Source organism: Mustelus asterias, chromosome 10 (genome assembly GCF_964213995.1).
Source record: "Mustelus asterias chromosome 10, sMusAst1.hap1.1, whole genome shotgun sequence".
NCBI classification, from domain to species: Eukaryota; Metazoa; Chordata; class Chondrichthyes; order Carcharhiniformes; family Triakidae; genus Mustelus; species Mustelus asterias.
This window is the reverse complement of record NC_135810.1, coordinates 14,556,017-14,569,334: the sequence shown is the minus strand read 5'-3', so window position 1 is coordinate 14,569,334 and position 13,318 is coordinate 14,556,017. Positions and strand designations below refer to the sequence as shown.

The window sequence follows — 13,318 nt, the reverse complement described above, 5'->3', positions numbered from 1 at the left end:
GTGGGACCAGAGTATACCGCCAGCAGTGCTCCGCCTCCTGCAATGAGAAAAATGCAGGGGGAAGCGGGAGATAGAGACAGCGAAACCTGCTTATACTGTTGTGTGTTTGATTATTTCATATAATCAGCATTAAAATATTTTCAGTCCATGGGAGTTAACAAAGAAAATTACAGCACAGGAACAGGCCCTTCGGCCCTCCATGCCTGCACCGACCATGCTGCCTGACTGAACTAAAACCCACTACCGTTCCGGGGACTGTATCCCTCTATTCCCATCCTATTCATGTATTTGTCAAGACGCCCCTTAAAACTCATTATCGTATCTGTTTCCATTACCTCCCCCGGCAGCGAGTTCCAGGCACCCACCACCCTCTGTAAAATAAAACTTGCCTCATATATCTCCTTTCAAACTTGCCCCTCGCACCTTAAAGCTGTGCCCCCTAGTAATTGACTCTTCCACCCTGGGAAAAAGCTTCTGACTATCCACTCTGTCCATGCCTCTCATAATCTTGTAGACTTCTATCAGGTCGCCCCTCAACCTCCATCGTTCCAGTGAGAACAAACCAAGTTTCTCCAACCTCTCCTCATAGCTAATGCCCTCCATACCAGGCAACATCCTGGTAAATCTTTTTTATACCCTCTCCAAAGTCTCACATTCTTCTGGTAGTGTGGCGACCAGAATTGAACACTGTATTCCAAGTGCAGTCTAACTAAGGTTCTATAAAGCTGCAACATGACTTGCCAATTTTTAAACTCAGTGCTCTGGCCGATGAAGGCAAGCATGCTGTATGCCTTCTTGACTACCTTCTCCACCTGCGTTGTCACTTTCTGTGACCTGTGTACCTGTACACCCAGAACCCTCTGCTATCAATACTCTTAATAGTTCTGCCATTTACTGTATATTTCCAATCTGCGTTAGACCTTCCAAAATGCATTACCTCACATTTGTCCGGATTAAACTCCATTTGCCATCTCTCCGCCCAAGTCTCCAACCGATCTATGTCCTGCTGTATCCTCTGGTGGTCCTCATCGCTATCCGCCAATCCCATCAACCTTTGTGTCATCTGCAGACTTACTGATCAAACCAGTTACATTTTCCTCCAAATCATCTTATATAATATATTACAAACAGCAAAGGTCCCAGCACTGATCCCTGAGGAACGCCACTTGTCACAGCCTTCCATTCAGAAACACAGCCTTTTGGGTACAGGCAGGTTTTGGGACATCCTTAGCTCCCTGTACTAAGAATTGAAGTCTTTCTCTGAACATGTTGATGTCAAAATAGGTGGTTCAATTGTTCTTCGAAGGAACATGATTTTCTGCAGCCAGGAGAAAAAAGCCTAATATTTGAATGCAACAGACAAAGCTAAAATCTGCATACAAAGTAATGTCAGCTGAGGTGGTGGTTGCAGCATTACCCCCAGAGAACTTAGGCTAAGATTTCTATTTCCTTGCCTTACTCTTGAACACTAATTGAAAGATTATTATATTTCCCATTTTTATTTGAAGTCCTGACACCCTCTGACACTCTGGATCAAGTTTTAATAAAGTCATTGGGTAATCTGCACGTGTCTCTTTCCCAGTAAAAGGAACTAGAATAAATTTGTGACTCGGGTGGACTTTATTCTATTGGGACATTAATGCAAAAAGCTTCAGTCATCCTGAAGCAGGGTCACTGATTTTGAAAACTTCCAGTAATGCTATATTCTGCTGTGTTCTGCTATATTCACAACCCAAGATATGGGAAGCACTGGCAAGCAGTGAATATTTAAGCTGCTATAGATAAGTGCTCCCTGTTAATCAAAATGGGGCTAACCACAGAAGCCTGTGCTGCTGCCCATATTGAAATCCTTCCAAGGGCGTAAACTAAATAGCTTCCACAACAACTATACTTGTATTTACATAGCACCGTTAACATAGAAATATGTTTCAAAGGCACCTAATCAAAAAGTGGATCAACTATGTAAAGTAACAAACAGGAGCAAAGGTAGACCATTCGGCCTGTTCTTCCATTCAAAATATCGTGACTGATTTCTATCTTAACTCTGTATCCCTGTATTCAAAAAGACTCTGCCTTGAATATGCTCAACTAAGCACCCTCAGCTCTCTGGGTAGGGAATTCCAGTAATTTACAACCCTTTTGAGTAAAAAAAAATTTATGTGCTGAAAACTGAGACATGTGGCCGAAGCTTTTTGGCTTGCACTCATCAGGAGATCTGTACACTCTCGTTTCCTTCTCTGTGAATGGTATTCTTTGTCTGTATAGCGCAAAAAACAATACTTTTCACTGTATACTAATGCATGTATCAAATCAAAGAAGCACAAGAATGCTAAATTTCAAATAATCCACCAATTTATACTTCAGGAGAAAAGGGTGCTGATTGGTTGGCAATTTGAGTCTGATTGGTTGATACTTTATCATGGAGGAAGCAATGGGAAATGATGGGCTTTTCAAGCTTGAACATGATCCTTTTTGCAGGGAACAGGTCCTTGTGTATGATTATATATGACACATATTGGTACACAGTGACCCATTCTCTGCAAACAAATGAAATGTGTTCAAGCTATCAGGAAGCTTGGGGAGCCTATAGTTTCCTATTGCTTTCCCTTATCTCCTGTATAAATTGTTGTGATGGTTTACAATTTGGCCTTTTAGGTCTGCATACCAATATTCCCCAGTCCTTCACCATTTAAATAATATGCTTTTCTATTTTGGTACCAAGGTGAATAGCTTCACAATTCCCCATCCTATTCCATCAGCTATGTTCTGGTGAATTCACCCAGCTCCCTTCATTCCCCTCCAGCTTTGTACTTGATCCAATCTTTGAAATTTCCTGATCATCTCTCTAAACAGGTATGTGCACACATAGTTCAAGCCATACGCATGGAAGCCACACGGGTGCGAGAAGAATGGGAACATGCCATATCCAGCAAGGAAAATGCAAATTCTCAACCAAATGACGAGGATGCTTCTTCGGATGCATACTGTTTTGAACTGCTCTCTATGGTGCTAGCTTTGAGTGGTTCCAACGTAGGAAGACAATATTTGGCCCAGCAGCTCACCTTACTGCAAGACCTCTTCTCTTTGCTGCATACTGCTTCACCGAGGGTTCAGAGACAGGTTGGTGTCAATTTTATTTTATCAATTTAAACTTCACTAAAGCAGAAAATTATTTGTTAACCAATTATTGTAAATTTTAAGTGCCAGCAATAGCCAGATTTCTTCACATGCTTTTTGATTATAAGCTCTATTGAATCAATGGATTTAGCAGCCGTCTGGAATTCAAACTCTTGTGTTTGCAGGTGACGTCTTTACTGCGCCGTGTTTTGCCAGAGGTGACGCCAGTACGTCTTGCCAGTATAATAGGCGTGAAATCTCTGCCACCAGCGGATATCAGCGACATCATTCACTCCACAGAGAAAGGAGACTGGAATAAGTTAGGAATTTTGGACATGTTCTTGGGATGCATTTCCAAAGCCCTGACCGTGCAGCTGAAAGCCAAAGGGAGTAGTTTTCCTGGCACAGTTGCTGGGAAGGGTGTAACCACTGTTACATTACCGTCAGTCTTCAACTCTGGGTAAGTTGTACTTCATTCTTAATAGAACTAAAATGACATCAATATTAACACTAAAGTGATTGTATTTTATAGTCCTACTATAATATAATTTTTGAAAATTATGAACATGCTATTTATGTAAGTTGCAGCATATTATTGGAAAATTAGCTCAGATTGAATTTTTACTCTGTTCCATAATCAGTGACTGTTGCTAAAAAAATATAAATGATTAGATTTTGTCGATCAGTTGTTGGCTGTTTGGTCTAGTCATAATGTTTTTCATACATTCTGCTGCAACAGAGTTACCCCTGGATAATGGGAAATTTTCATACAATGCTCAGTGATGACCTTCAGATCTCAGAAAATGTTTTCTTTTTTCAAATTCAGTCCCATGATATGAGCGTTGCTAGTAAGGCCAGCAGTTATTGTCCATCAGGACATGGTGGTGAGCCATGACCTTTAGCTGCTGCAGTCTGTGTTATTGGTACACCACAGCGCTTTTAGGGAGGGAATGCCAGTGACCCCAGTGAAGATGAAGGGATGGGTGATACATATCCAAGTTGGGATGCTGTGAGATTTTTGAGGGGAACTTGGAGATGATGGTGCTCCCATCTGCCTGCTGCCCTAGCTCTTTCATGTGGTAGGAGTCCTGGGTTCGGGTGGTGCTGTCAAAGTTCTAAAAGGGATCCATGTAATAGAGCAACTTCATGTCTTATTTGGAGCACTATATACCTCAAAAGCTTCAGTCCTTTTTGCCTGGTACATATTTGAAGCATTCTTGGGAATAAGTTCTCTAATTTGCACTTTCCACAAAATTGTTAATTTGATCACCAGCTGCTCGCCATAATTAATATAGGCCATTGATTTAAACACCTGCATGACTCCCAGGTAAAGGCAATCTTGTTACTAAGCTGCAAAAGCCAGTCGCTCCCAGTTTTGATATGGCTCATCTTGCCCAAGCTGCAGTACGAGCGCGAGAGTTGTCCTCTGCATTCCTTGTCTGGTGAACCTAAAATACAGTAAGAAGTCTCACAACACCATGCTCATAGCGTTCAGCCTTCCAGCTTATCTCTTCGCCCTTAATTCCAACTACTAATTACATAGATATTATTAACAAGCCAGTGTAGTTCAGGCCTGTCTTTAATTTGAGCTTTCATGTAGGATAGTTTGGTTCTTATGAAGTTTATCTTGTGTATCTAATCAAAACTGGGCAAAGACTGAAAATTGGCCTGATAAGTCATGAGGAGCGTCATGTAAAATGCCCTTAAAATAATTCAAGTGTGCTGTTTCTTCCATAGCAATATTTATGTAGTGGTGTTTTTGAAAGGAATATTGTACCTTCAGTGAGTAATCTATCACTCAAGTGAATGCTTGGCATATTTAAATATAATCAGTTTTCTGATATCTGAAGGATTGAGCTATCCCTTTGTATATTAATTGCGAAACATTTTTAGAATGGCTTGCAAATAAGATAACATAACGATTTTTCTAATGATTTATCAATCTTTCTACAGCTCTATTCGACGAGGTGAAAGCCACTGGTGGATGAAAGGCTCCACACCCCCACAGATTTCAGAAATAATAATTAAACTAATAAAGGACATGGCAGCAGTAAGTTGTAATCATCTGACATCGCTACTTCATTAAACTGTTAATATTATCGATAGTAGCACAGTTTTGTTGTTGGCAAACCTAAGTGCTTCAAATAAAGGAAGATAAAAGTGAAAAGCTGATTTTATCTGTTGGATTTTGTGCTGGTTGGTCTATGGTACCGTTTGGAGTAATTTCTTAAGACTTTTTTCCTTTAATTCACACTAGTCCAGACCTTCCAAGGAGCAGCAATCATTGTTGGATTGCTGCTCTGCTCGAAGTTCCCTCCACCTCGACGCTGCTCTGCATTTCTTGCCGGATGTTCCAAACCCGGCTTTACCAGAAATGCAAAATGCAGTGCCCCTCTGAGAGCTCTGCCGCAATGCCTTGGAGTGAGGGAAAAGACAGAACACATCCCCTTTTAATGGCACTACCTGCCGTATGGTCAGTTTAAATGTGCATTGTGAGGGTGGGGAATGGTAGGTGTGTGGTGGTCAGGTCAGGAGAGTTTGTCAGGGTGTGGTGGTCGGGTGAGGTAGCGGAGTAGGGAATTCGGGGTGGTGAGAAAGTAGTCGGGTCAGGAGGTAGTCAGGGTTCAGTGTGCAACGGGGTGGTGGGGGTGTGGTCTGTGGTGGAATTACTCAGGATTTAGACTTTTTGTTTTGCCTAACATTTCTTGGGTAACTGTTCAGGTAATTGGAATTGTGAGAAGCCTCTGATTCTAATTCGGTGTCTGAGGCACTCAGAGGGTCCTGGGGAGCAGTGAATTGTACACCTGAAGTTGAAACTTCCCGGATAATTCCCATGGAGGCCAGCGTGTCAGGACTCCATGGGGTCCAGGCATGTAGCTTGAGTCGTGTGTCTGGTCTCTGACAATCTCGGGACTAGTAGATGTGGTCCAATGTCTTTGAGCATCAGAAGGGATTAAGAGTTTAATTTATTCTGCGTTTTGAGAGGGCTGATATTTAGCTTTGAGCGAGATGCTTCTGGGCACCATGTTTGTAGGAAATGAGCAAACAGATGGCCTGCTGCATATTTCCAACATTTGATGCTTAGCTGGCCTCATGATCACAATCTGACCAAGTTACTTGCTGCCAAAGTGGAAGTTTCTGAACACCTAATGGGAAAAATTACAATATAAAGATTTTGATATCCAGTAAGGAGATACTTGCATCCACTTTCTTTGAACTATCTTGTGTTTGGATGACATGATTTAACTTGTAGAATTCTTTTTTAGGGCCATCTATCAGAAGCCTGGTCTCGTGTCACAAAAAATGCCATCGCTGAAACAATTATTGCCCTAACAAAAATGGAGGAAGAATACAGAGTGCCTATTCAATGTACTACAACGACAAGGGTAATGGATTGGTTCCTTTATATGTAAAGCATATTTGAAACAGAATAAAATGAGTTAACAAAAGTGGATGTACGGGGATAAGATCTTAACTCTCTCTGCTTAACTTGTTGCTCCACAGTTATGGCTAGCCCTGGCTTCTTTGTGTGTGCTGGATCAAGACCATGTTGATCGGCTTTCCTCTGGCAGATGGATGGGAAAGGATGGTCAGCAAAAGCAAATGGTAAGGGATGGGATTGTTGATATGTTCGGACCACCGCTGTTTGCATAGCTGAGCTGGGTGCAAACTCAATGCAAATGTATATTTATTGATACCAAACTCGGGTGCATTGGAATTGGGAACAAAATAGATTAAAAATGTCAGTGCGAGTTGGGCAGTATCAATATTTGTGCCGATCTGTTGCAGATAGAATTTAACGCAAGCATTAGGGAAAACAGAAATATAAGTAACGCATCTATTGCATGATTGATGTTGAAATTACTAAGGGAGTGACTTGGGAGTCTCAGTAAGCTTGATTAATTACTCAGTGTATCCAGCCAATGCAGAGAAGATATTAATGCCAGTTGAATATTGAATTTGGCCAAATCAAATGAACGTATGTCAGAGGAGGTTGGGTTCATCTTTAATCATCAACCTTGCTCAAAGGGAACACGTTGCATTTATGTTGAGCAAAAAAAAATGCTTAAAAACATGCTTTGACAAAGGGTCATCTGGACTCGAAACCTCAGCTCTTTTCTCTCCTTACAGATGCTGCCAGACCTGCTGAGATTTTCCAGCATTTTCTCTTTTGATGTCATTAGCAACTTGCTTTTTTAATGGCTGCTTCTTTAACGTTGGATTATTTTAACAATGTCCTCAATACTCTTGCTGATGTAAGAAATGTTTCCCTGAGAATTATGGTCAAGGGTGAAAGGGGCTTCCAGTTCATCTATAATATAGAGAAACTGTTTGTTTATCCAAAAAAGTGTATAGTTCCATGACAAAATAATTTAAAATAGCTGGAAAAGGGAATAATATGAAGAAAGTTGCCTCAGTTGTGCTTTCGACTCTTTATGAATTTTGATTACCATTAACCTATCAGCTATAACAAGTGGAGTGCCACAGGAATCGGTGCTGGAGCCTCAACTCTTTACACTCTACAGCAATGATTTGTATGAAAGGACCAAATGCAACAAGTTGTCAAGAGGAGAGAATGTCTGCAAAGGAATATAGACAGGTTAAATGAGTGGGAAAAATTTAACAGGTGGAATGTGGGTAAACGTGAACTTGTCCACGTTCGCAGGAAGAATGAAAAAGCAATGTACTATTTAATTGGTGAGAGATCGGTAGTATACAGGAATCTGGGTGTCTTGGCAGATGCATTATCAAAAGTTTATAAGCAGGTGCAGCAGGTTCTTAGAAAGCAAATGGAATGTTGATGTTTATTGCATGAGGAACAAAGTAAGTAGGGAAGTTTTACTGCAGTTGTACAGGGCATTGGTGAGACCACATCTGGAATACAGTGTACTGTTTGGGTCTCCTTATTTGAAAAAAATAGATATTTGCATTCGAAGTAGCAGAGAGAAGGTTCACTCGATTAATTCCTGAGATAAAGGGCTTACCTTTTTTTTAAAAAAGGTTGAGCAAGTTGGGCCTCTACCCATTGGAGTGTAAAAGAATGAGAGATGATCTTGTTGAAACGTATAAAATCCTGAGGGAACATGACGGGGTAGATACCTGAAGGATGTTTCCACTTATAGGAGAGACTAGAAGTGCGGGAGGCACAGTTTAAGAATAAGAATTTTAAGACTGAGATGAGGAGATTTTTTTTCTGAGGGTCATTTGTGTGTAGAAGTTTCTTCCCCAGAAAACAGAGCCTTGGTTATTGAATTTATTCGAGGCCAATGTGGACAGATTTTTGATAGACAAGGATTGTGGAGGGGCAGACAAGTAAGTGGAGTTGAGACCACAAGATAAGCCATGACCTTATTAAATGGTGGAGCAGGCTTGAAGGGTTGAATGGCCTACTCCTATTCCTAACTCATATGTTCCAATATTTCTGTTTGTGTAGTTGGCTTGAAGAAAGATACTGTATAAAATACATCTGTCCTTCCTCTGTCACTAATAAATGGGTAAAGATTTCATACAGGATTTCATACAGAAGCCTTGCCAAATTTGTATGGCTTTCCATCGCCGACAAAAGGAAACTTTCCTAATTTAGCCATATCTGTATTTCTATCCATGCTGATCTCAAGCAGGATTGCTTTTAACTGTGGTGCCATTCTCAGCATTCTCCTCTGCATGTTTATTCAGATTAGCTCTCCAGTTCAATGGGCGGTGCAAAAAAACATGTTACTCAAGAGGGAGGAGTTAATGTTTGATGTCCCATAACTTAGGACAACCTTATCCTAAAAGTAATGAAAGCAAAATACTGCGGATGCTGGAAATCGGAAATAAAAACAGAAAATGCTGGATAAACTCAGCAAGTCTGGCTGCATCGGTGGAAAGAGAAACAGAATTAACATTTTGAGTCCAAATGATTCTTCTACAGAACTGAAGCATTTACTTTTCCCATGAGGGAAGGAAACCAGATAATAGTTCATGAGTTCTTTCTTTGAAAGATCGGGAAGATTCCTTCCCTTAAATTGTGGTATTGCAGAAATCGAACAATCAAATAAAAGCCAACATTTTATATTGACTCCTGTTTAAAGACTGTCTTGTAATTTAATTTGTGGAAAATAACCATCAAGTTTAAAAATAAACCTTAATGGAGAGCTAAACCTTATTTTGCCAGTGTAAATTTAATAGTTTAGAAGCTACAATATATTTTGGTAAAGATCAACCAATAAATCCTGCCCGTGCAATGAAACGTTCTATTCTGTTGTATCTTCTTGTGATTTATTTGAACCATCATAAGATTGCACTTAACCAAAAACACATTACCTTCTACACTACTTTTCTTCATTGGTGACCAAGTTAATCGTTTTTTTTTTCTTAGCCTATGTGTGACAACCATGACGATGGTGAGACTCCAGCAATTATCCACTGCAACATTTGTGGGAATCTTTGCACAGACTGTGACCGTTTCCTCCACCTCCACAGAAGGACAAGAACACATCAAAGACAGGCAATGATTCAATTATGAGTATTTTTGTAGAGTGTTAACCAGTTTTAGATCTGTTTTGAAGCAATCTTTTGCGCTCTTTTCAAAAAGTTAATCTTAGGAATTCTGCCTTTAAACTTACCCAAACAAGCAGTTGTAGAGATTGCACAAGTTACAAAAAAAACTACTCGATCTCAGACAAGAACTGGTGCAGAACAGTGAAGAGGAAACTAGGAAAGTGAAATATAATCTGTTGTGCAGCTCTAAATTCAGTGTCTGAAAAGTGAGCAGTTAACAAAGCATTTATTTACCTCAGCATTTCTGCAAATGTCATATTCTTCGTTGCCCTCAGTATTGTGGGCAAAAAAAAAAGAACATTTTTAGAAGGCTGTTTTACCAGTATTTGTAGAATGTTTTGAACAAATTCCTAACTTCTACAAGTGGAGGCGCAGTGGTGGAATCTTTCTATTTCAGTAATTTCCTGCATGCATGAGCAGAAACATGTTGGCTAAACATGAGCAGAAGTTTCAGAGTAAAGTTAGTCTGAAATTAAATTTTCACTTGGTTATAAAGAGTAGATAAAACTCTCCTGCAGTTTTGATCTTCAATAACTTTCGATACACATGTTAGAAGCAAATCAGATGGCATTTAAAAACAATTTCTAAATTTATTTTAATGACTTCAGTTCTGCTCCTTGTAACGCTCAGTTCCCTTTCTTCTCGTTGCTATTTTCAATCAGTTTCAGTATCTGAAATAAAATGAAAAAGCATTAACTTGAGGGGGGGCGGGGGGGGAGAATTATCTTGTGAGGCGCGAACAAAAGTCAAGTGAATTTCTAAGGAAAACCTTTCCAGATATGACAAGTTATTCCACAAGCATTCTCCTTGAAATAATCTGATTTTCAATGTTCTGAAAATTACAGGTGTTTAAAGAGGAGGAAGAAGCAATTAAAGTGGATCTTCATGAAGGTTGTGGAAGAACCAAGCTCTTCTGGCTTATGGCACTTGCAGACTCAAAAACCATGAAAGCAATGGTTGAGTTCAGGGAACACACGGGTGAGAATTGAAGACCTAACATTTAAGCGAGTTGAACCTGTATTATTATAGCTGCACCATTCTTCCTTGTGTTTTGGTTTCAATTCTTGTTTATTTTCAAAAATTGTACTAACCTTGCAAAGGCATTATCCTCTGTACCACCCTACATCACAGTCTCCATATGTTAGCATTACAGTGCAGGTATACAAGAGCAACCAAGTTTCAGACAGCAGCTGTCTGTCTTTTTGACACTACATATGCCAGTCTTACAGTGCATTGTAACTGCAAGAGTCCTTACAACAGATGGCACAACGTTGAAGCCAGCTGTCTGCTGACCTAGACTGAAAATCATTTACTTGTGCTGGATAGTCGTGCCAGGAGCTTTGGAATTGTTTAGCAAGTCGTCTGTAGCCAATAAAACAATGCTGGCACAACATGACCTTTCTTTCTATTTAAGTTCACCTCAAAGCCTGCTATACCATACTGTGATTGGGATACTGCCAAGAAAGCATCCAAAATTATGGGCATTGAAATAGCTTAGCAATGCCATTAGGCCTGTTGGTCTAGTTTTCATTGGAAAGTGGAACTATTACCTGAAATAATTTTCTTCTAAAATTAGGTATGTTTACCTCTTTAGGTAGATCCGGGCGTCAGTAGTTAGGCACAAAGCATCTCTTTGTATAGGCTGACTTGCCTAACATTCCTAAGTAGGTGATTCTCTTAGTTCATATACACATGTACATCAACTGACCTTGGCTCCAAACTTGATGAAATCGCTTGATTATTCACTGACTCTGTAACTGATTTAACTCTGCAGATGCAAATCTTGATCCTGGTAAAAGTAGCTGCTTTAATGTCCAAAGTGTAATTGTGAATATTATACCAGTATGAGTATTTGATGCTAGGTATTATTCTCATGCAGTCACCCGCTTACAAACGGAGGGTTAATTTGCCTTCTGAAGAGCCATTCTTCACTGCAGATTAATGACCACCTTGCCTAAGTTACAAAAGGAGCCCACAATATCCATGCAAATGCTAGTTTTAGGGCTGTTGTTGTGGTTGTCAGTTATACCACCTTTGAGCGTACCTGAGATTGAGAGGTTGATTGTCCTTGAAAAGCAATTTGATCCAAAACCTCCAACAGTAGTCCATCCCACCTTCTCTGAAGGTCCAATTGTGTGTTGGTGGTAGAAGGACAAATTACCTCAAGTTGGTTCAGTAATGGTCCATAACTAATCCTTTATATGAGAATGAGGTAGTTGGTGCTGTCTTATTAGTCTAGGTGTTTAATAGCTTGGCACTCTCTGGTTTCTGCCTTTCTCTTCATACACAAATCACAATTTTGGAGAAGCTGATGCCAGCTGCTATATGAATGTCAAAAACCCTGTTTGCCCAGACTTCATTTGTGGTCTACCAAGTTCTCACACAGTACAACAGTCATCTATTTATAAACATTGGCTACACCTACAGACCATCAAACTAATTGTTTGTATTCCTGGAACAAAATATTGGATGACCAGAGATTCTGCAGATGCATATTATAATTATCAAGGATGTGGGGTGCAGTTCATTTGAATTCTTCACACACTGCCTCAAGAAATTCAATACAGTAATTCACTGAAACACTTTGCAGATTTTTGCAGCACTTGGATGTGATTACACTGAACACAGATGCTGAAGACATTCTGCAGTGCAAATAAATCTGAATGAAGGTTTTGATGTTTCCTCTGAAAGATAGAACAGCTGTCCACTTTACCAAGATAAAAGTTTTTTGGGAATTGTTTGCAATAATCAATGATAGGAGTGTCATTGTAGTTCTGGGCTTTTTACCCAGAAACTTGAATTGAAGTTAAATCAACAATTTGAAAAAAACATGCTTTATATATTGACTAAGTGAGCCAAGTTCAATGAAAGGGGCAAAAGAAGCACCTCATGTTTTTCACAACAGTTTTGTGAAGGGGAAAGGAGCTTGTTTTCAGTTTTGTTACAATTGAAGATTTGTTTTCTGTCAAAGAACAAAGAAAATTACAGCACAGGAACAGGCCCTTCACTGACCATGCTGCCTGACTGAACTAAAACCCCATATCCTTCCGGGGACCGTATCCCTCTATTCCCACCCTATTCATGTATTTGTCAAGTCGCCCCTTAAAAGTCACTATCGTATCTGTCCTTTTGAGACATGAAGTAATTGGATCACTCTGCCTTTGTCCAGTTTCATCAAGCTGCTTTTCTATGTTTGTGGGGATTGACAATTGAGGTAGGATATTAGCTTGCAGATAATTTTGTCTAAATGCAACACTATCTCCACATACAACTCCCAGTATACCCATTTTGTCTGATCCGTTGCAATAATGATAATTTGGGTATTTTTCTGCCGCCTCTTGTAGGAACTGAAGATGTATTTCTAAAGATACGTGAGAGTAGGGCGATATCATAAGCCTGTATTCGGATTTAAAGGGAATGCATATTTCTATCTGTGAGCTGGCAGAGTTTTGAATACAGGAAGTCTTCATTTAATGTTGTTAATTGGTTCCTGAAAAACGCAACAGTATGCAGGGCAACATCAGTGTGAAACCCTTTTCCAAGATTGCATGTTCCCCACCTTACTGAGACCTGGCTCGCGCAGGCTCAACTTGGGAGTTATGCGGGGACGTCCAGGTGTGCAGGGTTCTAATGGGAGAGTGTTATTAATGCGAAGCAA

The 13,318-nt window shown here is 40.0% G+C and overlaps 1 protein-coding gene across 24 annotated transcripts in view; it reads left to right on the top strand.

The window, feature by feature from the left end:
* Positions 1 to 13,318, top strand: part of mycbp2 (MYC binding protein 2) — a 174,870-nt gene that overhangs the window by 154,023 nt on the left and 7,529 nt on the right. For all 24 annotated transcript variants that reach the window (XM_078221613.1, XM_078221603.1, XM_078221597.1 and 21 more), the window contains 7 exons: positions 2,854 to 3,120; positions 3,303 to 3,577; positions 5,071 to 5,167; positions 6,384 to 6,503; positions 6,622 to 6,723; positions 9,479 to 9,607; positions 10,506 to 10,638. In XM_078221613.1, the coding sequence (XP_078077739.1) occupies positions 2,854 to 3,120; positions 3,303 to 3,577; positions 5,071 to 5,167; positions 6,384 to 6,503; positions 6,622 to 6,723; positions 9,479 to 9,607; positions 10,506 to 10,638 (1,123 nt within the window). The remainder of the gene's footprint in view (positions 1 to 2,853; positions 3,121 to 3,302; positions 3,578 to 5,070; positions 5,168 to 6,383; positions 6,504 to 6,621; positions 6,724 to 9,478; positions 9,608 to 10,505; positions 10,639 to 13,318) is intronic.